Raw genomic sequence first — 24,424 nt, forward strand, 5'->3', positions numbered from 1 at the left:
AAATATGAGAATTGTTTCAAATTGAATGACTTTGGCAAATTTAATATCATGCTTAAAATAATTTGAAAGAAAAAAACATTCGTAAAATTGGTTGAACTATGTTTATTTTTGGAATAATATTCCATAACAAAATTTTAGTATTCACAATAAGGAACATAGAACTTCCCGGAGAAGGTATCCGAAACCAAAATTGATGGATGTGAAATGACAGTTTGAAATATTGAGTTATAAACGTCATGGTCACCCGTCACAATCAGAGAAAACTAGAGTAGTATGTATCAATTTAGAGAACGAAGTGTTTTTTTATTTATATAGGAAACAATTTTAGAAATGAATTAGAGCGTTTGTTATTCACACTCATTGTTAGTGATTGAGATATTCCAGGGAATAGTTTGTTTGGATATGTTGTAAAAGCGTTAAGATCTCCATTTACGAAATGGCAAATTCTGTAAACATATCAATTGAAGCTCCGATAGAAAACCAAATACAAGAAATAACTTACGATGGACAAGAAATATATCAAGCGTAAGTATTAAAATTTGTAAAAAAACTTGTTTAGTACTTTGTATTTTTTAATTTTTGTTGTTATAGATCTTTATTAACATTTATTTAATCTATTTAAATGGAGCACCAGCCGATATACAATCATGTCTCATGACAGTAGTCAAACGTTTTTGTTAAAAACAATTAGTATACATCTTTAATTACTATCAGTGGTGTTTAGTTCGTTTTATTTACTTAGTGCAAATTCTTACAAAATCAAATGTTTACTCGAGGCTTTATTCTTTCATTCTGTTTCATTTACAGGCCACTGTCCATGTCAGAAAATTTAGCTCGTCTTGCACAGAAAATAGATTTTGCAAAATCTGATGATGAGTTCTGTAACATCAAAAAAGAAGGAGAAAGTAGTTCTGAAGTGAAGTCTGAAGAAGACAAAGAACCAGGATATCAATCAAGTCTCTGGCCGTGGGATTCAGTCAGAAATAAACTCAGAAATGCTTTAACTGAAGTATGTGTGCTTGCTGATGTGTTAAGCATAGCCAAAGAGAAAAGATACATGGTAAGCTCCATCATCAGTGCTATGGAAAACAATTACAACTCAATTTTAATATTTCAACATAGCATTGTATTACATTCAAAGAAAACAGCACTTCTAAAAATAAAAGCAATACAGACAATATTTTATCTTAGACAATAAATTTTTGTTTGTCTCAATTAATTTTTAATGTGTAATATAAAAATGAATTAGTTTTAACACTACAGTGTTATTATATTAATCATTAAATAATTATGAATTTGATTATGTATATAATTTCTACCCATTTTTAGGTCCTGGACCCAATACAACCAGATTCAATAGAAAGCCGACCAATGGTTCAAGTTTATGGTCGTAAAAAGGCTTTATCAGCAGCAGGGGCTGTTCTCCTGAATGGTGTTGAAAGACTGAGAGCAAGTGAGACCATGCGAATGACACGAAACATGCCAGACTTCCACATTGATTTACTCCGACTGAGACAAAACTGGAGGCTCAAAAAAGTGTCAAATACAATTGTAGGAGACCTTAGTTACCGAACTGCGGGTTCCAAGTATAGTCAGACAGGAGTTTTTGAGGTATACAACTACACTTTACCTATGTTAAATATTTAATAATTTAAAAAATTGCAATAGAAATTGTTTCAATTGTCAGTTATTAATCTGACTGGTACTTTTAAAACTAACTTACTAACTAAATACAATTATGATAGAATATGATTCTAACTGAGGTCAAATCAGTTCATACAAAATAAATCTTGCTTAAGATGCATACTTTATGTACCAAAGAAATTGAAATACCAAAATGACATTTCCCAAACAACATTTTATAAATTGTATATTATTAAAACATTTCAGGTAACAAAGGCTCCTGAGGAACAAATTGCACAAGCCATGAGTATGAACGCAGCTGGACCCACTCCCTCAGCTCTGCGTGTTACTGTACCGCCTGAACTGCAAGGAGTCGCTTTCATATCAGTGGTCTGTCAGAAAGGTAACTATAATGAGCTACAATTTCTGCTCATTCTTACCTTAGTTTTGTTTCTTATTAATTAATATGTGAAGAGACTCCTTTGTGCCTTAAGCATACTACGCACACAGAGTAGTGAGTAAGATTTGATATATTTTAAGTTTATATGAAGAAGGAGGGCAGGAAGATAAAATTAATATATATAAACATGTGCTACAAATACATACATCAAATATATAATAAAACATTCTAGACATACATTTACACTGCCACTAACAACACAGGTATCTAACTTGATAACATTAATGCATTCTATTACAAAATCACAGGTACTTTTATGAAAAGAATTTCAGTTTTGGTTTTTGATCGACAGAGGTTTTGTTGTTTTGTATCTCATCAAAAAAGAAATATTATAATCTCAGATTCATTTTTAGTCCACATTTCAGACCAACGGATAACCCCCAGTTTGACAAAAATCCTTATTTTTATAAATTGAAAATTTTAAGAAATTAAAAGTTTACGTAAATTGGATCAATTCATTCGTCTCTGTTGATATTCTCATAACCAATCAAACATTTGAAGATGGGCGATTAAATGACACACGTACTCCACCTCGACAACAGAACAGGAAGAGGTCGTAACGGCGACGCTGAGCTCGTCGGCGCTGAACTGCCCCGGCACGCTGCCGGGCGACGGGGCGGAGCTGCACTGGCAGCAGAAACTGGAAGCCGCGCAGAACGTGCTCTTTTGTAAAGAGTTGTTCGCGAGGATGGCCGCAGAAGCAGTGCAGCTCGACGCTTCGATACCACACATGGTTGTCGGGAATCAAATAATGGCTACAGTGAGTAATATTTGTTTAATGTTCATAGTTTGTTTCATAAAAATGAATCATTATGTGCGAGCTCGCCTTAAAGCCGATTTGATTTGACAGAATAGAGTTCAATCCACGATCCGCTCCGTACTATTTCCGTTCGTGAGGCTCCGGCTGGAGGCGGCGGCCATATGGCCATGGTGTCGTTAACGTCACCGGACACATGAGGGTGGTTGGGGACGTTTTGAGATTCCATCTGAACCACAAGTTCTCTAGAACACCCCACAATAGTCCCCATTAGAACCTGTTAAGCATAAATCCACGAATTGAAGAAATCTATTGCTCTAGGAGACTATGCGCACTATTAGAAACTATGAGAAATTGCGTTTATAGCTTACGGCGCCCCTCGGTTATACATAAAACTTGTAGCAGCACTTTGTAAGACGCCGTCGTTGAAACAAGATTAGTCCCGAAAAGGACTGTTTTGCGCACCGCGTTTATATTTCGTCGTTGAAACAAGATTAGTCCCGAAAAGGACTGTTTTTCGCACCGTGCTTATATTTCGTCGTTGAAACAAGAGTAGTCCCGAAAAGGACTGTTTTTATTATTACGTCATGTTCGATTGAAACAAGAAACGGCACGCAAGATAGCTCTGATAAGAACTGTTTTTAGATTCGTTTATCTTCATATCTCTTCAAGCATCTTCATCTTTCTTCAACACTTCAAGAACTTCACTTCACAACACATGGCGAGTCGACACGGCGATCTTCGGTGCAGTCGTCCTTTCTCCGCGCGGCGCTCGAACAAAATGGCCGACGCGACGTGCCGGAGCGTAATTTATAGCTACGGTGTCGCGGGTATGCGAACTAGCATGATGCGCGCGCAGCTCGGCGCGTGACGTCAGCGTGCGCGAGCAGGACGGAACGACATCTCCCGCCTCTTTTGTTACTTATTGTTTTTATATACTGTTTTTTAATTGGCTAATTGATTTTGCAATTTTTGTATATATACCGGTGCAATTTTCGATTAAATCATTCATTCATTCATTTCGACCACTCATCAAGAGTATTATTCAAGAAGCCTGAACTCTCCTCTAAAAACTAAACAGATTTTCTGTGGTGACACTTACTTCGGTCAAAATGGAAATATTCTTTTACTTTTTTATAGTGGTACTGCCGCGCTGCATACCTTTGGGTTGTAGCTTGGTACTTTGCGGTATGCAAGTTATATATTACAGAAGGGGGGGCGCCCGGGGAAGTACCATTCTCTCACAAAAAATCGGCGTAAACCGACAGCTAAGCTGCCGCGTTTCATCCGATAAGTGAGAGTCCTGGAGGCAGGAACCTCGAAAACCCTAAAACGTGATGGTTATGCAGAATTTCGTTTGATTACCCCAGGAGTGTATCATAAGCGATTGCAGTGAAGAAACCACTCAGGACGTATACTACCTGCACAGGGATGTCCAGGCGGCCCTTCGAATTCTGTCGATTTTGGGCAAGCGGAACTGCCATTATAACCCTTTTCACCCTCGCTGTGGACTTTTGAAACATAACGGGGCTGAACTCCAACTGGAATGCCCATCACTTTTACCTTGATGGCGAAAGCGGCCTTGCTTTTTCATTTCGATCCACTTCGGCTGATACTACTTTTATAAAGGCCTAGAGTCACCATTGACATACCTCTTCAATTAGACAACATTATTGGAATACTTGAAGTTGATGTTTCGAGCCTCGTTTCGTTAGCCAAATTAGCATCTAGAAATAATGGTGTGCTCAGCAAAGATAGACGGTACTTCACGTCAATCTATCGCCTAAAACTATACAAGGTGCATATTTGGCTTCCCAATATCAGCTTCGTCCACTTTAACGTTTTATGGCTTTATATCTTCCATATTCATTGCATTCTTGTGCAGAATTACTTCGAAACGTTCTTTTCTACGTTTTTAGAAATTGTGAAAGTTATATCTGTATTAAGGGTGTTGTTTGCATCGATATATTTAATGCAGTCCTATCACTACTTTATGTGTTTTTACGGTGTTTTCATTATTTTCAGGTTCTGCCAGGCATCCAACTATTAATAGGACTCTGTCACAACAATGGACAAAATAATAACAATTCTGAAGCAGTTAAGGTATGTCTAACATCTAGTAAGCTATAGTTTATTAGTAACAGACATCTAGAATTAGAAATCAAAAATATGTTATCAAACTAAAGTAAGGCTGAAATTTGCAATGCATTATTTTAGAAATCTCTCACGTGTCGTCTCTGGCCACCAACAGGAGCGATAAATTTTATATAATGCAGTTAAATTGAGATCACGAAATAGCGCGATCGTATCCCATTTATCGTTTGAACAAAACAAAAAAACTGAAAAAATTGTGCACAACTAATACTCGAAACCATCAGACCGACTACAGCCGCCACGGTACCCGGACGGTACCCGCATCCCGGACGGGATACGGGTACCGTCCACCGGGGCTCGCGAAACTCACGAATCCTTCGTCCCAGACGAAAGTCGTAACTAGTGTGTCTCGATGTGCTCCGTCGCCGCAGCCCGAGGAGCGCGCCAACAAGAACGAGCACGACCACGTGCTGGAGCACTCGCTGCACCAGCTGCTGCGCGCCGTGCACCACGCGCACACGCACCACCCCTTCCCGCACCCCGCCACCGGCCCGCTCGGGCCCTCCAAGCGCCGCTCGCTCGCCGGTCACTGTTATATTACTCTTGCTAGCTTTGGTCTCTCATTGTACCTATTAATGTGTCTTCTTTGCGTGGATACATTTTTAAAGATGTATTAAAAGGCATTTTTTAAGACTATAATATATTTAAATAAAAATAAACAATGATCGTATATATTTTGCAAGAAGTTTAGGTATATTCTGTCTAAACGTTTATATTTAAAACAGGCCCGATGGCAGCAGACCGCTACGAACTGTTGGATATGAGCAAAGAACAATCTCTTCTAGAGCAGATCATACAACAAGCGCAGCACTTTTTTATGCGCAGGCGCAGTGAATATGTACTCGACACTATCGCTAAAGAGGTGAGCTATGTGTTGACGATATTACTTCATGTTAGTGAGGAATTATACAACTGATAAAATAAGAAATATAAAGTAAAATTAATTTTATTTTTTAATTCTTACGTTTTGAAACAAGCAACTTCCATTGAGAGCGCTTATTCCAATTGCCGATTCTCTGTTTCTGCCATTTTATGCTGGTTGTGTGTATAATCGAAACTACTAGTCAAGCCAATCGACATAAACCCTCGTGATGCTTTTACAATTCTACAAAAAAAATACCCTAACGTTTAGACACTGATAGTTTAATTATAAATGGCAATTAGTTACGAATGAAGCCAATCTGCTCTATAAAACAGTGTTCAATTTACACTGAAATGTAGAACATTTTGAAAACATGCTTTTTAACACATAATTTGACAAATCATTAACACACATTTGTCACATATTTTGTTTGTATTTGTAATGGTTATTTAGGATTTTTATATAGATTCTATTAAGACTTTTTTACATATTTTTTTGTTTAAGTAACTGATCAATATTTGGCTCAAAATTCCTTTAAAAAATCTCGTGAATAAAAACGGCTTATGCGGCATTTTAAGCGATCTTAATAAACGTTCATTTGAAAAACTAATTTTAATACTACTTGAATATAATGAACAAATATTTTATTGATAAATTTCTATGTAAGTAAAGATATTTTATAATTATTTATATTCGGGTCAATAAGGTTTTCTAGGTATATAATATGACTCATGATGTGTTGCATTGGTTTTAGGTAAAAGACCCTCTAATAGTTTCACACTGGAACGCATTGAACAGTCCTACGCAGTCCTGTGTGAAGATTAATATTATGGCTTATGGGTAAATAGTGGCAGCATTTTTTTTTATCATTAGCATTAGCAGCCCGTAAATGTCCCACTGCTGGGATAAAGGCCTCCTCTCCTTTGAGGAGAAGGTTTGGAGCATATTCCACCACGCTGCTCCAATGCGGGTTGGCGGAATACACATGTGGCTGAATTTCGTTGAAATTAGACACAGGCAGGTTTCCTCACGATGTTTTCCTTCACCGTCGAGCACGAGATGAATTATAAACACAAATTAAGCACATGAAATTTCAGTGGTGCCTGCCTGGGTTTGAACCCGAAATCATCGGTTAAGATGGACGCGTTCTAACCACTGGGCCATCTCGATTCAGGCAGCATATTATATTTTTAACATTGTTTCTTTCCAAGATTTTTTTTTTTTCGTTTTAAGTGTATTAATGTTAATATACTTTGTTCTTAACTTTTTTTGTCGTACAAATTATATTGCACTTGATAATAGTAAAAATATTTGAAATATACAGGAACCATCCAAGGACCACTTCACTTTAAGGGTAGAAATAAAGCTAGCTCTTTTATGGTTCGTTTTCTTTCCTATTACCAAACAGATACGACGCCGTCTGCAGAACGTCATTAGTTGTTCACGTCGGGGAAAAGACACTGAAGTGCATATGTCGCGACGGAAAAGTGAGACATTTGTCTTACGAACTCCAGGAGCTACGAGACCTCATCTATTGTCAAGTATGTTACTTGTTGTATGTCATTATATCTAAGCGGGCGGGCTAATGGGCCCCCATGTGAGTAGCCACCACCGCCCAGACATTGGCGCTACAAGAAATATTTATCATTCCTTACATCACACCAATATGCCACCAGACTTGGGAGCTAACATGTTATGTCCCTTGTGCCCGCAGTTACCCTCAATCTGAAACTTAAGAAGTTTGTATGATTTTGATGACTATGATCCGAACACTGCATTACTGGAGGCTTTGTGCAAATCCATCTGTGTAGGTGTTGCGGTATAACTCAGCGGCCGTAATCCTAATCCTAACTAATATTATAAATGCGAAAGTGACTCCGTATTGTTACCCGCTGCCAGCGGACGAGCTGTGTGGTGTGGCCGCGGTCTACCTTCTCGAGTCCGTGGTTGCCGGTGCGCCGTCGGTGTATATAATTGTTCATATTATCCCACAATACAAATGTATATCCATTATGTGTTCAGTTACTACCGGGTGGCTCATTGCCTCCTAACCCTCCAATATATAAATACAATATACCTTTGTTTCCTACACGAAAGTACCACTATTTTCGTCCTACGTTCAGTGTTAGTGTTCATGGCGAACACATATGAACATGAAAAAACTATATAATCTATCCAAAATAAATACCATTGGTTCTTTGAATAATAATTTGCTCTACAAATATAATTGACAGCATAAGCATTCATGCAATTATGTTCAATATTTACTAGACTACATATCCAACTATTGGGAGGATGGCCTGATAGAATTCAACTAGCTTTTTTAAATAATGAAAATATATGCTTATATACAAACAGTGCAATTTTCTATTCATTTTGTAATAAAGCAATATTATTTAAGATATAATGAATCCACAGATATACCAGCATCAAATGACTGCAGTGCAGGCAGTCGGCCGCTGTATGGGCTGGCAGCTGCTCGCCAGCAGTTCACATCTGGGCTCCGGCCCTGTCGAACCGCTCGGGAATGCTTCTTCTTGCCTTCTCGCGTCTCCCAATGGTAATTACTTTACAGGTTAAATTAAATCTGTTTTATTTAATTTTTCAATATCAAATCTTTATATAAGAATCAACTCTGATCGATCTTTCCGAAGTATTTTTAAAAATTTTGATTTTTACATTGATGCCATATTGATGTTTTTTTTATAATTCGAATGTAATTACATTTTTTTTAACGTTGTAAAAATGTTCAAATAATTGATTATTATATGCGTATTTGCTCGCTTGCGAATTGTAGTCGTCAACACTTAGATGTCTTCAGTGAATCTGTTGGTTCTCTTAAAAATAAACTTAAAACAAAATCACATTATTTTATGTAATAATTAAATAATTAACTAATCAGTAATTACACAAGTACTGTTCTTGTTAACTAAGCAATATATTTTTTAAAGCATGCTAGGTTTACATCCAGAAGACTGCAACTTCATTACACTCTGTTTAGCTTAGATATTACTTTGTATGCACTAGTTGTAAGTCAGTTTTGTAAACTTAAATAAAAAAAAAAAAAAAAAAAAATTTATTGATGTTTCAGGTGATAGGATGATAGCAATAAGGTGCGAACCGTCTGTTGGAATCCAAGTGTTCATAGCTCAGTCTCCTAGAAAGGACTTCTTTGTTAGTGAATTAGTTCAGGACAAAAAATGGGAAAATCTCGGTGGTGCATTTAAGGAAGTAAAGTTAGAGAAAATGGAGGGCAAAAACTTTTTAAACAAAATGGAACTGCTAATGGCATGTTTAAGTAGCCCCTCATAATTAATAATATTTCTAGGAATAATTATTATTTGTAACTTTTGTCTTTTCATAAATTAAAAAAAAATACAAACTGGAATTTGTGTTTTCATTTATTTATATATAAGGAAACTTAGCCCATAAGGTGCTTAGGTAAAATGTTAAAGATATACTGAAGATTGTTCATTCATTTGCCTCGATGTTATAGAAGACTCGAGATTAGAAATTATTCCGAGGACCTGAAACAAACAAAAATATCCATTACAGTGTATATCAAATACCAACGGTAGATTTGTACTCTATTTTATCATTTATTAATTTAGTTTTTTGGTTTACAATGTTTTTTACCTAAAAAGTGTCAGTTAATTGTTTGGTAAAATTTTTTAGTGTTTTATGATATATCATACATTTTACACAAACCTGGCTTCTTATACTGTCAATTAAATAATTATTGTGTTAATAAGTGACATTCATAAAAGAATGTACCTGTGATTTTAAATGTACATAATTAATTAAGAAACAATAGATGACGCAAGGTGTTAGTGTCGCGCGTAAAAATTTGCACATTGAATAAATAGAGTTCATTACAAGTTAAATTTAAGGCTTTATAGATAAGGTCACACACAGACAGCCTAAAAATGTCAACCTAATATTATAATAATATTCAAACAAAATAATCGTTATTTATAAAAATGATGTAATAAAGAACTTTTTATATATTTAATAAGCGATAATTGACCGACATATTAGATATAAGAGTGTGTACACCTAAATTGTAGATAATATATTTAAGCAGCTATTTGCGCTTGTGCAAACATGTGCTTCTAACTTTACCAGTGACAATTTCATATTATATATCTCTACTTTATATATTTCAAATTATTGAACATGATAAACCTAACCAAAGGAAATGCTTGCTTCAAAAACTATAAAATCTCACAAATATGTAACACAAACAAGTGTGCAATCTAATTTGATGACCTTAATTGTAGATAATATAGATTATACTGTTTAACCAAGAAAAAAGGCTGTTTAAAGTCTCCAAAGCAAATGTAATACAACCAACAATGCCAATAATACAATTCATTCTTATATTCTGATGGAGAAATATGTTTAAAATGAAAACATAAAAAATTAAAAAAAAAATTTACTAGTATATGTATTACACTATTATATCAAAATACTAAGTGTGAATAAACAATGTCTTTTTCATTTTTAATTTAATTAAAAAGAGCTGCTTCTGTAATTGTTTTTAAATTATTGTACAACTCTTATATTGTAGTTAATGAGACACTTGTTTAAATAGCAGACTATTGATGCCTGAACAGAACGATAGCATTCATTTGATATGTGAGGACATTTTAACACATCTAAATTATATTTTCAACCACTTCCATTCGTAGACAATACAATCTACTACAATCTTAAGCACCGAAGTTTGTTTCACAAGTTCAATTACTTATATATTTTTTATAAGTTTATCATACTGTAGGTTTGTTGTAATACTATCAGGATATACATTTAATGGATCAAGTCGGATAATTCGACTTAATATATGACTTGACCCAGCAAACTTGATCCTGTATCCCACCCAAATGCTAATGCATTATAATTACACAATTGAGTAATAGCATAATTATTACAATCTTTGTTAAACCCTCTTAACAATTAATTCAGCTTACTATACATTTAAATAAGTCAATAACAGATGTTTTGCAACAAAGCATTTCTATTACCGCTGTGAGGTTAGACAAAATTGAGGTTATGTTTATAATGTTTGAATTAGAGCAACTTCTGTACATTGTGTTGTTATTAAATAACGATTATCTGTTTTATACACTTTTTAACTGTTTCACTTTAAATTTGTTAATTATTATAAAGACAAACATGTTGAAGCAAAGCCTTGCGAGGTCCACATTGTTATCACATTTATTTTTTATGGTATTAGGTAGGTAGAATTATTTTTTTCTATCTATTAAATCTACTCACACTCGATCTTGCGATAAAAGCGTGGTTAACCTTACTATGGACGAGACAACAAAAATTACTAGAATATAACCACTAAGGATATGTCTTTTAGTAATTGAATTATGCAATGCATATGTAGACTTGTAAAGATTTTCCTTCTTTAGGACTATAAAGCTAAAAGTAAAAAAATGTTATACTTTACCTCTAATTCCTGAGACATCAACTTCATTATCAATATTTGAAGCATTAACCCCCAGTATTAAACAGACATTGAATTTTTAACACTTGGAAGGCTTCAGATTACGATAACACTAAACCTAACTAAATGCTAGAATTAAATTAAAATCGAGAGAGTGGTGACCTAGATCTGAAATTTCCACCGTTGCCTGAACCATATCCGTTACCTTGGCTGTTACGGTTAAAAGGTCGCCCGCCCCCGAAAGATCGACCACCCGGGGAACCTCCGAATGAGCGTCCTCTGAAATTACCCCCGCGACCGCCTCTAAAGTTACCGCCGCCGCGACGAGGACCGTCTCTTTTTCTCGATAACTCTACTTTTAATGTCGCGCCTAGCATTTCAAAACCATTCATCGCGCTACAAGCGTCTTCAGCCTCCTGCATGTTTTCAAATTCAATGAAAGCAAAGCCTGGAGGGTTAAGTGCGACCCACACGGAGTTGAGCTTGCCGTATTTATCGAACTCTCGTTCCAAATCTTCTTTTTTGATACCCTCCACGAGACCGCCCACATACACGCGAGTTCCTCCTGAGCTCATGGTATTTATTTCTATAATGAAATTTTACACTATAAGAAATAACCAGTAAAGTTTGCGACGAAATACATATATACAAAGACTAAACAAGATGTCGTCACGTCAATAATGATGCCACGACACCCGAAATTATAAATGAAGTTTATAACCACAAATTTTGAGTACTTACATATTTTAAAACGTTGAGTGGACGTGAATTTTATTTAAAATTTTATGTTCTATTTTATTTTATGATACTGATCTTAAATCTATTTTTATTTTATTCAAAATATGAAAAACGGATCAATGAAGTTGATGATTGAATGGTAAAGAAAGAACTTAAGGAACGAATGAAATTGATTGACTATTGCTGGCTAATGTTGCCAGTATTATAAATAAAAATGAATGATGTTCATTTGAATGTTTAAATTTATATTTCCAAATAATATTTTTTTTTTTAATAAAAAGCTTTTGAATAAATTATATATTATAAACCCATATCATTAACTTAAAACTAAGAGCAAACATAACTGAACGGAATTATACTGACTGAGTGTAATTTAAAATAAATGAATGATAAAGTGAAAGGCGAATGAATGAATTTATCATATCGTGTGAACGTATTGTATTGGAACTTGAAGGGTGGGAGGAGGCTTTGGTAAAACAAAAAGGTAAGAGGAAGGGGAGGGAGGAGGAACTCTTCGTACAATACGAAAACCGGCCGAACTACTTTGTTCAACGGTCGCCCGGTGGCGCGTGTTTTCGCTTATTTCTCGTAGCTACAAAGCCCCACCTTTGTTTAGTTGTTTTGGTAGTACTTTATTTGACAAACACGACTACAAATACAAGTAAGACACTTATTCCTCTATTTAAATGTAGAAACAATTTCCTATCAACATGTTTTCCAAATATTGTGTACCTGTGTTACTTTTGCTGAGGTGTAATAGTTGTTAACAACTAGAAGTCAATTTTATTAGTGAAATGAATTTTAGTGTTTAATAATGTTTAAAGAAATGGGGGTGCAAAAGAGACATAGTCAGTTTAGTGACACGAAATACAAGTGGCGGACACTTTTGGTGGTGATTTTGTGTTTTATGTGGTGTAATGGTCAAGAGTTTCGCGTGGAAGAGACGGACCCATACATGTTAAACAAATCATTAGGGCTTACTGAGTTGTCCGGTGGTGTTGTGGCCGGTGGCAAAACAGTTTGGAAAACCGAAGGTAGCCCGTATCTTCTTAGGGATGACCTGCTCGTGGAGAGAGAAGCTGAATTAGTGGTGGAGCCTGGAGTAGAAGTGAGATTCGCCCCCATGATTGGAATCACCGTGCGTGGAAAACTCGTTGCTGTTGTAAGTAAAACAATTTTATTTGTTGTCTTAATCCATACTGCATTGGGATCAATACACTCGGAGCCTCGCCGATGATGGTTAAGTGTTGGACCAACGGTGAGTCGAGAAGGTCTCAAAAAAATTTTTGAGTTGACTCCCTCACCAAAACAACTTACCTGGGCGCTTATAGTACTTAAGATGGGGCCGTGTTGGCCTGTATCACTAATAACATAGCTTGCTATTTAGTGTTTATTCAGTCATAATTATATTAATAAAATAAGTTAAAAATGTTTCCTTTTGGCTGGGCCATAATACACAAATATAACTACCAACATTGGTTTTCAGTTTTTACGTAGTCAATCGGTATACAGTATTATGTGTCTTATATTTTTATTTGTCTCTTGTCTCTTATATGTTTTGGTTTTACAAAAAAAAAATATGCTTTTAAAATATATCCAGTCTTATAAAAGTCACTTTCTTCAACATTCGTTATTAGTCACGACATTGAATCATTAATTAATTATTTATAAACCTTAATCACGTTCCGTGAGACTAGGTCCCGAGACTAGCGTCATTTCATTTCAAATTCGATTCCAATAAGATAAAAATAAGACAACGTTGTAATGACTCGCTTTACCTAATCAAAACATTTTAGTGTTCATATGTGTCAAGTCGTCTGTGAGTCACGAATCACGATGCTTATTCGGCCGTTTATTTACATGAGTACAAATTTAATGATTACAATTAAAAATTGCAGAACGTGTTGTTTTTTTAAAATATTTTTGTTGTAATTTTAGCTAAAATATGTTTTTATATAATATAATATCAAATCATGAGACTAACACACAGTCCCTTCGTTTGATAACACTCGATAAATAATATGATTCCTTGATAAGGGCACGCACCGGCCCTGATAGCGGTATATCGCACGCTCTATTGATACGTTCACCTGTTGCACTAAAGCAAACACTTACTTCATATTATGGGCAAACAATTCACAATGCGAAAATAAATATTTTGCGATATTGTCTAAGATACTTTACATATTTTTTTTATTCGAAGAACTCTGAACCGTGTACATGTCAACCTTTAAATTTCTGTCTATATTAAAAAACACGAATGAAATAAATATATTTATCATTTTGATATCCTCTTACGAAATATTTATTATATTATTTCCAATACTATACTCATCTCAGGTACCTACGAATACCGATACACTAGGTGATTATACTATTGGTGTCAAAGAAGGCTCTTGGAACGAAACTTTTTGTTTTGTCACATCTTAGAATCGCCAGCTTGTGCATTTGAGTAGTAAGAACACCCCCGGTCTAAACGTTCCTAGTTAAAGAGACGTGAACTACTTAAAAATTTACATATGTGTATATATATAGCAGATCGGAAACATATTATACATACAGTAAATCTTTAGAATATACAACACAGAATAGGTATTGTAGGTACTCAACGTATTATCTAATTAAATAGTTAGGTGTAATGTGAAGACATGATCTTTACTAAAATTCGATTTGCATTTTAATTCAGTATTGCTTAAAGGAAAATAATGACCTCAAAAATTAAAAAGACACTAAAAATTTAATTACCTTATATAGATAATATAGTGCCCAAAAGTCTGCCTACACGATAACGTTGTTAAATCACATCATGAGTCATAATCACGTAGCAGATGTTCAAAGACACCGTTAAGACCCGACCTAACCTCAGCATCCTTCCTCTAATTCAATCAAGTCGGATCTTACTGACGAGTGACGACAGTATAACCTCTCTAATAGCTTTACTAAGTTGGGTGAAATGATCAAGACAATTGGATCGTGGGTTGCGATTGGTATTCCAGGAATAGATGATTGATAAATAAGCAAATACTTGCGACTTTAATAACGATCGTGTGCTTAACGGGACTCACTGACGCAGTCGTCATGGAAACAGGACATAATTAGCTTTTATGATCCTCTATCATTTACAAATTTTCCATATTAAATTTACCACTAACAGTATTTTTTGGTTGTTGTCACTTATAACAACTATTTAGCTTACGCGTTTAACTAAATAATCATCTATCTAAATCATCATCGTTATCGTTCGCTTATCCTTCTTCTTTCACTTTTCGCACTCGTTAACCTGTATCCTAGTCATGCTCGTAGACGTAGCCTTTTCCCGCAAAGCTTCGTGGTGCGGTCTTCCTCTTGTATCATAAGTAACAACTAAGGATTTGAATCATTGACATGCAAGAATGATGTGACAAAAATGCGGTACTTGTATTCTTAAGCCAAAGAATATGATCAAAGAAAAATAAATGCATTGATAATATTAATAATTTACTTACTATTAATTATTATTAGAAAAAAATCGAATTTAGAATAATGAATACGTAATTAGTAATTACATATCATTGTACCGATTACCGAGTTAGAAGCGCAAGTTTTTTTTTATGTAGTGACGTCAGTCGTAAATGAATAAATGATGTAGGTGGTTATAGGTGTAAATGTTTACAAAAAATGATACAGTTTTTTATGTAACGGCTAGTCTATTGGGATATGGCTTCATATAAAGAAAAGGGTTCCTTTCACTATTTGTCGGGGTGAAGTTTTTTTAACGAAACCGGTTTTCGATATACGGATAAAAAACCGATGGAACGAGACACAAAAACCAAGCGAATAGGAAGGGTGAATGATCACTTTTATTACATGACCAAAGAATTTCGACTCTTACTTTTTAAATGTTAACGTAGTAAACGATGAAACAAAAAATCTTAGCTTATTTTCTGGTAATTGAAATCAATTAGATTACTTGGTTATTTTATTGCTTACATTTAAGTAATAAATCGGTACTAATACATCTGGTTAATATAGTTCTCAGAAAATGCAAATAAATCGATACGATAAACGTAATTAAATGTATGTTTGTTTATAATTATTGCGTATCGAAATAAGCTGGCTCTGACACAAAGAGGTTTCCTTTGTACGAGTAACGCGTGTGTTCAAATGTTACATACCTGTCACGAAAAAAAAAATCGATAAATAAATCCAAATTTAAAGAACGCTTAAAAGAATGAACAGCCCGTGCAAATATATGTATGTTCACTCTTTTGAAACAAGTTGTAATTAAATATGGATTATAAAAAATATTTATCCTTTTTGTTTATTTTTAATAACTAACTTTTAACGTAAGCTTAGCGTAACTTTTTTCTATATTTTACATTTTATATTTATTTAAATGTTTCCGCAGAGTAGTCAGATTTTGATGAGTCTGTTATTAATCATATAAGTAATTGTTAACTTTTATAACTAAAAGTAAAGTTTACAAATTATGAAATTAATGTAAAGCAACGATGTCGATAAAGAGGTCCGTCTGCCTAGGAGTTAAAAAAACTAATATAACTTAAAATATCTAGACTAAGAAACTCGGAAATGTTATTTATATTAGTTTAGTTTACTGTCTTGTCAGTAAAGAATTCTAATGTATAAGATTACATATCTTAGTAGTTGACAAACAAATAAACCTTAATGTGAATGCTAGTTAAGATTACAAACTTTAAATACATAATACATTGAATGTTCTTTTATCAGTAAATTTATTAATTCCTGACCAAACCATACGAGGGCATAAAATATCCTACATTTTTTTCTTATAGAATAGCACTGATTAACCTTCCTAAAAATAATACTGTTACGATGATAAAAAGTTTAAGTAAACTAGTAACCAGGAGTGCCTACGTAACCACCGAGAACCACTCAGAAAACTTTTCACAAAAAAATTAACTGTAGTTGCGTATGAATTCTTGAAAAGGTACAAATTCAGGTCACGACCTTTCCTTAATATTTATTTATTTATTATTTATTGCACCCAAACTTAAAACATTGCTTAATGCTTAAATTACAATATTGCTACACAGAGTTGCATGAGGTGCAACAAATATATTATATAACAAAAAAAACACAATTGGTCATCATCCTAATCGTAAGTAAATACAGCATGGTCTTTCGGCGGCAAAATAATCTGACAACGAGCATTCCGATATGTTCCTGTAATCCACGCCACGAGTAAAACATCGAGGTAGACAAATGTAGACTTCGATGGAAACCGTATCGTCACATACAAAGGATAGAGTTATCTTTGTTTATAGATCTTGACACGATTTTGATAAAAGCCCTAAATAAACTCAACGTTGGGCATCTTCGTGATAAACGGACCGAATTTAGGTGCTTCAATAATATAACGAAACGCTTATTTTTAAATTGTTATACTTATTTGTAGGTATATATATACATTTGTCTTATGTTATGTCTAAACAGCGACGATGAATTATAATACCTTTTTATAATTATCAATTACTTCGTCGATAGCAATTCCAAGATATTTTTAGCTATTGGCCCGTGTAGTTACTTAATTAGACCACAGATCACTAAACTATATTGCTTTATGATTTGATTTTTCTGAGGCTTACCTACAAATGTCTGTGAACTCAAAGACTTATGTACAGTTAAGTCGCGGTTGATTGGTCTTAGTAATGTCTATTATCTGATAGTATTTATAACCTTGAAACGAACTGGCGCCTCTGATTCATCAAGTACGGTTCTATTATACGTCAATAACATTTCCATAGTACTTAAACATAGTTTATTTTATTACTTTATTTGTAGATGCTATACAAAGGAAGTATTAGAATTCAGCATATTCAGCAGCGGCTTTATCCATCTTATCGCCCGGATGCCTATGAGCGAAGTCGACGTCTCACATACGTGGTCCCTTTTTGCACGTCTTAAATAAATAAAGGAAATATCCGCATTCAACTGAAAATTTCAAGAAGTAAGGTTAATGAAGATTTTCCTTACGTTGAAACATTATTTTGCGTTCAATGCAGCCAGCGCTAACATTGGTGCACCTACTTCCACAAATATCTTCTCATGCATACTAAATAGGCAATAAATAGCGTGAATAAGAATGAAGTAAAGGGATACTCTGACCATATCCAATTACACGGCAAAACTCATTCAGTCTCAATGCGTAAAGTTTTTATTCCCGAAGTGGAAACCTTCAAAAAGGCACCCGGGCCAATGGCGAGGAATAATCAGGTTATGTGTGATTCTAACCCACTAAAACACTGCATTACCTTCCCGTAAATGAATAACTTCTAGTATCCGAACCGACTCTACTGCATAATCGTAGCTGTAGTGTATTCTAACCACAGAAGAACAAAATCCATGTAAATAATATATGACATGATTGATTGATGATTGACGCAACATCATTGAGATCATTTGCGACAAATTGCATTTTGAACGTCGACGAAACTGTTTTCAGAACTTTGGAAGAAAAATTAAAGATATGTTAGCCATGAACTGTTAATAGGGCACAACATAGTTGGGTTATTAGAAAATTTCGTGGTATAGCTACCTAAATCTAAGGTCTGTATATATATTTTTTTCGATTGGAGTATACTATGTGTGTTTACATTAATAGCTAGTTTGTCAGGCGGTTGAATGACTCGTATACGTTACAGGTATTATCATACTAACAACTCAATCTTAACGTGTTATGTCTAGCTACTCGTGAGTATTTCTAGCGTCGTATGCCTCACATGTAGACTCAATGATTCACAAGTAAGAGTGAAACGCGAGAGTTCATTGTTTTTCTTTTATCAACCTCGGCGTAATGAATTTTAAGCTTTGCCTTAAATTAATATCCATGATGATGATGATTTTCTTAGATACCGAATATTGAATAAAAGGATGTACTTAGTATTGAATGAGAAGAGAGAAATTAGAATGTCATATTCTCAATTACACACACACGAAGCCGTTTATATTTTTATTGTTTTGTTTTAAAAAAGTTTTTATTGATGGGAATTGGACACACGTTATTCATTACTAAAGCCGCAAACACAAAGTAATAACTAAATAATTCTCCAGATGAAATAAATATATTCGTTTCACTATTTTTTATAATATTATATTTATAATAAAAGTGAAACTAAAATCAATTGACGTGTCACTTGTCTGTTCCCGACGTCGCGCGTCGCTCCCGCGTGTTATTCCGGGACAAAAACCCACTGCGCCGATGTTGCGTGAGAGAAGTACAAACCTATAAACCAACAAACACACTTTCGCATTGACAACATTATGGTCTGTACGAATAAGACTGTCGAGACAATACTGAACGATACAGTCATTAGAATAAGACTACCACTTAATTCTTTATACATTTATAAAACACAACGAAACTTGTATTAAATAGGATTAGTAATAAATTGTAGTAAAAAGTAAATATCCTGCTCTTCTCTTAAATATAAATCTTTCTTTACCACGATGCTCTAGTGGATACAAATGTGTCAAAAAGTCTATCGACACGAAAAATTCCCAAAGTTTTACTCTACCGCCTAGGTACCAAATGTAATAAAGGCAAATTAAGCCCATTCAAACGCATTGCGTATATAATGCGTATTTCCACTGAGTACTCGCGGTTATTTTAAATTATAGATTATGATTAATTTTCTTTATTTCATAGTGAAACGATTATTATCGATATCGCATTAAATGTCATGCATGAACGCATTCTATAGAAGCCCATATTCAAACGATACTAATATTATTGCTGTACCTTATAAGAACATTTACATCGTATATACTCGTCCTATTCGGTAGCAATTCTTAATGTGGAATGAACTGCCTTGAACGTTAGGTAACAGCTACGAGTAGTTAGCGCGGTATGTAACTGTTTAAGGTATTACAAAGGCCGTTACCTGAAGTTATATTAAATGGATCTTTGTTTAATGTGTCTGTAAATTTAAACAACATTTTAAAATTACTGTAGTAAGTTCTATAAATCAGTTATTGACTAAGGTAGATACATTATATCAATTAAGAAACGATACTTTATAGCAAAATACTACAAGATTATTCTTGTACTATTTTATATCGTAATATGTAACGAATGATAACGTATTTACTGTTTAACTGACAATCTATATACTACAACATCGCACAAGCGACGGCTTATCATTCACAGAACATATCAATTATTAAATATAATTATGAACTTAACTATGAATGAAAAATAGGTGACGTTTAAAATGAGAAGTAGTAAAAAGAAACATGATTCATCCGTTATCAGCATTGTTTACAATATCACGCGACACTGACTAACTCGTGGTGTAGTGTTACTTCCTCTGCTATCTTAATATTTTATCAACTACTACTCATTTAAAACTGTCACAGTTCTTAGACCTATAAAACAACCTGCTGCGACCGTGACTTCTGAAATTGCCTTTAATGTTAAATATGGAAATGTAACCTTACCAAGAATGTACAACTTGAAATACCGTGGTACTTTTTGCGAAGCCTGTGGTTAAGTTTCAATGTGAATAGATATCTTAGGAAATTTTAACGACTTTATACCAGCTCATCCAAAATGGAGAAACGTGGAGGATAAGCTATGCATTACGACGCTCTCTAGGTGCGTTTTTGGAGTATTGTTTATCACATGCCTCAAATAGATTAGACTAACAAAGTCGACAATGACTGTGTTTTATAACGTGTCGGATTACTCCGGAAGTTGACGTATAAAGCGCATATAACAGTGGACTTAGGACATATTTTCTGACATGAAAGAAATATATTTTACTAACTAACTTACTTTCACTTGATAACGATTAAAATGATAGAGGGGCGCAGCCGTCCTGAGAGGTGAAGGAAATCGTGCTGGCGACGCATCTAACAAAGGCTTGCATTTAGAACGTCGAAACTCGAAAAACATTTTTACTTGGCGTCAGACTGTGAGCCGCGATGGATAAAGACCGCACCGGGACATTTAACGATGTTCATAAATACTAACATGAAAAATAGTAAGCGATAAACATTTATATGTAATTTTTGTACAACAAATACTGTTATAGTTATCTGATATCGAATTTTGATCTTAGAAACTTTATACATAGCAATAACTTACTAAGGTTAATGAACCCATTGTTAGCTTCTAAGGTCACTTACTGAATCCGTGCAAACGAGTACTTGCGTAAAATGTATCTTACCTCTGAATAGCATTTTAATGTATATTTCCACTTAATATTTAAGTTTATTCTATTGTTTGGACATACACACGCCATGTCATGTTCTCACATTTTTATTTCATACAAAATATACCAGCTGTTCAGTAACACTCGTGTTGAGTTGACTGTCACAAGTCCCTGTGACTTATAACAGTCAACCTATCCCGAATGCGACTTGTACAGCGTACAGATATATAAGAGCATACTTATTATGTCATGCGATATTCAATAACTTGTAATTGTGGTTGCAAACCGAAAGTGGAATGCGCTCTTAAGCAATCTTCACGCTGCACAACCGATATATTTCTAAAGGACAAATTACATTTTCCCATCATTTAAACATGGGTTGCCAATTCATTAAACGAGGATGTGAGCATTATAGAATCGATGGATGACAAGTGAAATCAAAGTCTTTAAAAAAAACACTTCTATAAAGTTATATTTTTATTAGATTGATGATCTTACTGCATTTCCCGCAATTTTAGTTCTAAAAATGATAAAATATCAATGACACAATAACATATTTTTAAGGTTATACAATAAATAATATAAAGTAGAACAGTTTTATTCCCTTCGTGGGCTGACTATTGTTTATCCAAGTTAAAGCAGTTTTCCAGTCAAAGTTAGTGCAGTGATTAGCCGCGGATAACATTTAACAACATTTTATCAAAGAGAAAATATATCGTCGGTATCTTAATCGCTTGGAAAATAACATAATTAAAATGAAAGCGGTGCGTTTTGTCCTCTGTCGATCTGATGGACTTATGAAATTCGATCGCATTGAAATCGCTTTTGAAAAATATTTAATTTTTAATTTAAATACGACGTTATCACAGGTATGTGTGCATTTTATTATTTAATTTTATCTATCTGATCACATAAGTAGAGTTGTTTATGCCATTAAATTAACTCCTATAATCATATGTAGTTTAGCATGTAATTGTGATAATTCTGCAGTAATACAGCAGGCAGATGTTTTATGTTTTTATTTCATCCGTAAGATGTTATATAAACCAGTCCACTCAATTGTCAAGATTGCCATCCGACTAGTTTTATTGCAACCAAGGCTCATCCAGTAGAAAGACTGCAATTACACCGTACATCGAATTCTTATGTACAAAACTACGCCTACGAAACACTCAGTCTTAATCTTTTGTGTCTAGTTGTAAATAAATATAAAGTTGAATTTCGTTGAAGTAATTCGTAGTAATATGCTCGTAATTAAGACATATAAGTTGAAATGATATCGTATCAAGTGTAATTAAAAATAGCAGCCATGGTTTCGATCTTTCTCGTTTCAGACATTACGCAATGGTGTTAATGATGGTAACCGGTACAAATAAGGCCAATGCCCAAAGATATCTGCGAGCGCGATCTTACTGGAGTGCTATTAGATTCGCTTCACGTTTCCAAGGCGACGCGACGCGTGGGAGGCGCCGTCTACATGTTGATATTGACATTGACATTCAAAACTATTCCATTTATAAAAAATAAATCAATTATTTTTCTTTTTAAATAACAATATATAGAATCATGGAGAGAACTATCGATGCTTTTAGTAATATTTATAACTGTCTCTTCGAAATACGACCGCCAACAACCTGAGCGGTCAGAATCAAACAGGCTGTAACATGTTACAGCAAAAAATATTACACAGTCATGACTGTGTAATATTTTTTAATTATATAAAAGTCACAGACAGCCCCGCGGGCTGGTGGCTGGCAATGAAACGAGACCGGCGACAGGTTGACGTTGCGTAAACCGCGACTCGGTTCGTGCAACTGCAATGCGACTGTTCTTTTGTTACTCGAACTGTGGTTCCTCTGAGTATCGACTTTCGAATCGCTTGTCTTTATGCCTGATTTGTCAAAGGTTTCTGCTCGCAAATTCATTCAGTGTACGTCTTATCGCACAATGATTTGAACTGTGTTGCTTTTGAAATTATAAGATCTTGCAGATGCTAAAGTACGCACAGAGCATCTATAGTAGGATACATTGTTGTTGTATTTACTATCACGAGCAACAACATTTGAAGATGATGTCATCCTGATTGATTTCGGCCATGGTCATTTCGAAGTGAGACTGGCCAGCTGTGCAACAGATATTGCAGTGCACAAGTGTGTGCGCAAAAACAATACGAGTGCACTCTCTATACCTCACTCTCATAATAAAATCCTGCGCGACCGGAGTGAGTTGAAAGTTTGGAAAGACTCCAAACATGCTTTCCACGGTACGGTTGTGTTTATACAAATAACTTGGCATTGGAAAAAAACAGTAAAGACCCGACCTTGAGTTTGAACGCAGGACTTTTGTATGTGCAGTCAACCAACGCACGAGTGAGTTAAGGAGAAAACAATTATTGTATGTAGCTGTTAACAATGACTAAGGGGAAAGTAACAAAAAACTATTGTTAACTATCTTAATCGATGGCATGTTGCTGTCATATTTATTAATCGCACCCCTCACAGTATTTTTTTTTTCATTTCTTGGTAAATTACCCTTACCCTGATCATTTGGGGTCGGCGCAGTAAACAGTATTAAAAAATAAGTAATACTATGTGAATATCATAAGAATAAGTTTAATTAAAACACCTTTACTAACAAAAGCTTTCATTTCATCGCTGTTATAAACCAAAAAAAATATTAGCTTACTAGTTTATACTTTGCGCCATCTTATAAATAAATATTAAATTATAATGTAAAACCTCAAGGCTAGGATATCGTTTGAAATGTAGTATATTTGAATTCTAAATGGCTCATCTCTATGCTAAATGTTAAATGACTTGGTCGTGAGGTTGTTAACGGTGTAGGCATCGTTGAATTGCGTAGATATAATGCCGACGTGGCATTATTTCTTATATATTTCATATACATATGTATGTACAACTTACCTTGTGCATTTGATATAGGTCAAAATTGTCTTCTACACCATAAAATTCGACTTTACACTTTAGAAAATGCCAACGTGTCTTATATATGCAAGGACAAAAAACGTTCATACGGAACGGGTGTTTGGATAACTGTCTGTAACAATAAAATTACTATTCATATTTCTCATTTATAACAAACTTATAGAAACGAATAAATAAACGTTGTAAAATAAAAACGCCTAGGAAACTACTTATTGTTAAAAGCATATCTCATATTTATTATTAATAAATTGCACTCG

At 34.4% G+C, this 24,424-nt stretch overlaps 3 protein-coding genes and 1 long non-coding RNA gene across 7 annotated transcripts in view; 2 read left to right on the forward strand and 2 right to left on the reverse strand.

Moving 5' to 3' along the window:
* Nucleotides 1-244: 244 nt before the first annotated feature.
* Nucleotides 245-9,200, forward strand: LOC125066259 (mediator of RNA polymerase II transcription subunit 17). Of its 2 annotated transcripts, none has more exons than XM_047674262.1 (12): nucleotides 245-525; nucleotides 808-1,060; nucleotides 1,330-1,611; nucleotides 1,891-2,026; nucleotides 2,626-2,843; nucleotides 4,866-4,943; nucleotides 5,321-5,519; nucleotides 5,720-5,856; nucleotides 6,611-6,696; nucleotides 7,265-7,397; nucleotides 8,275-8,416; nucleotides 8,948-9,200. In XM_047674262.1, the coding sequence occupies exons 1-12, from the start codon at nucleotides 437-439 to the stop codon at nucleotides 9,166-9,168; spliced, it is 1,974 nt and encodes a 657-aa protein (XP_047530218.1). In that variant the 5' UTR covers nucleotides 245-436; the 3' UTR covers nucleotides 9,169-9,200. The 2 variants fall into 2 exon arrangements, with proteins under 2 accessions (XP_047530218.1, XP_047530219.1); XM_047674263.1 differs by having other exon boundaries at nucleotides 5,366-5,519; nucleotides 8,948-9,199.
* A 39-nt stretch (nucleotides 9,201-9,239) lies between these two features.
* LOC125066260 lies at nucleotides 9,240-11,452 on the reverse strand. Its single transcript, XR_007119664.1, has 2 exons — nucleotides 11,315-11,452; nucleotides 9,240-9,383 (listed from the first exon to the last, which is right to left on the reverse strand). It is a non-coding gene; the product is annotated as an uncharacterized LOC125066260 (long non-coding RNA).
* LOC125066380 (RNA-binding protein Rsf1-like) lies at nucleotides 11,452-11,886 on the reverse strand. Its single transcript, XM_047674441.1, has one exon. The coding sequence runs from the start codon at nucleotides 11,884-11,886 to the stop codon at nucleotides 11,452-11,454; it is 435 nt and encodes a 144-aa protein (XP_047530397.1).
* A 677-nt stretch (nucleotides 11,887-12,563) lies between these two features.
* The window catches only part of LOC125066635 (protein bark beetle), a 30,235-nt gene continuing 18,374 nt past the window's right edge, over nucleotides 12,564-24,424 (forward strand). For 2 of the 3 annotated variants that reach the window (XM_047674829.1, XM_047674830.1), the window contains exon 1: nucleotides 12,566-13,211. In XM_047674829.1, coding sequence (XP_047530785.1) covers nucleotides 12,864-13,211 — 348 coding nt within the window. In that variant the 5' untranslated portion in view covers nucleotides 12,566-12,863. Of the gene's footprint in view, nucleotides 13,212-24,424 lie in introns of all 3 variants that reach the window. The other variant, XR_007119689.1, reaches the window with a different exon arrangement.

Source organism: Vanessa atalanta, chromosome 9, assembly GCF_905147765.1.
Source record: "Vanessa atalanta chromosome 9, ilVanAtal1.2, whole genome shotgun sequence".
Classification (NCBI taxonomy): domain Eukaryota; kingdom Metazoa; phylum Arthropoda; class Insecta; order Lepidoptera; family Nymphalidae; genus Vanessa; species Vanessa atalanta.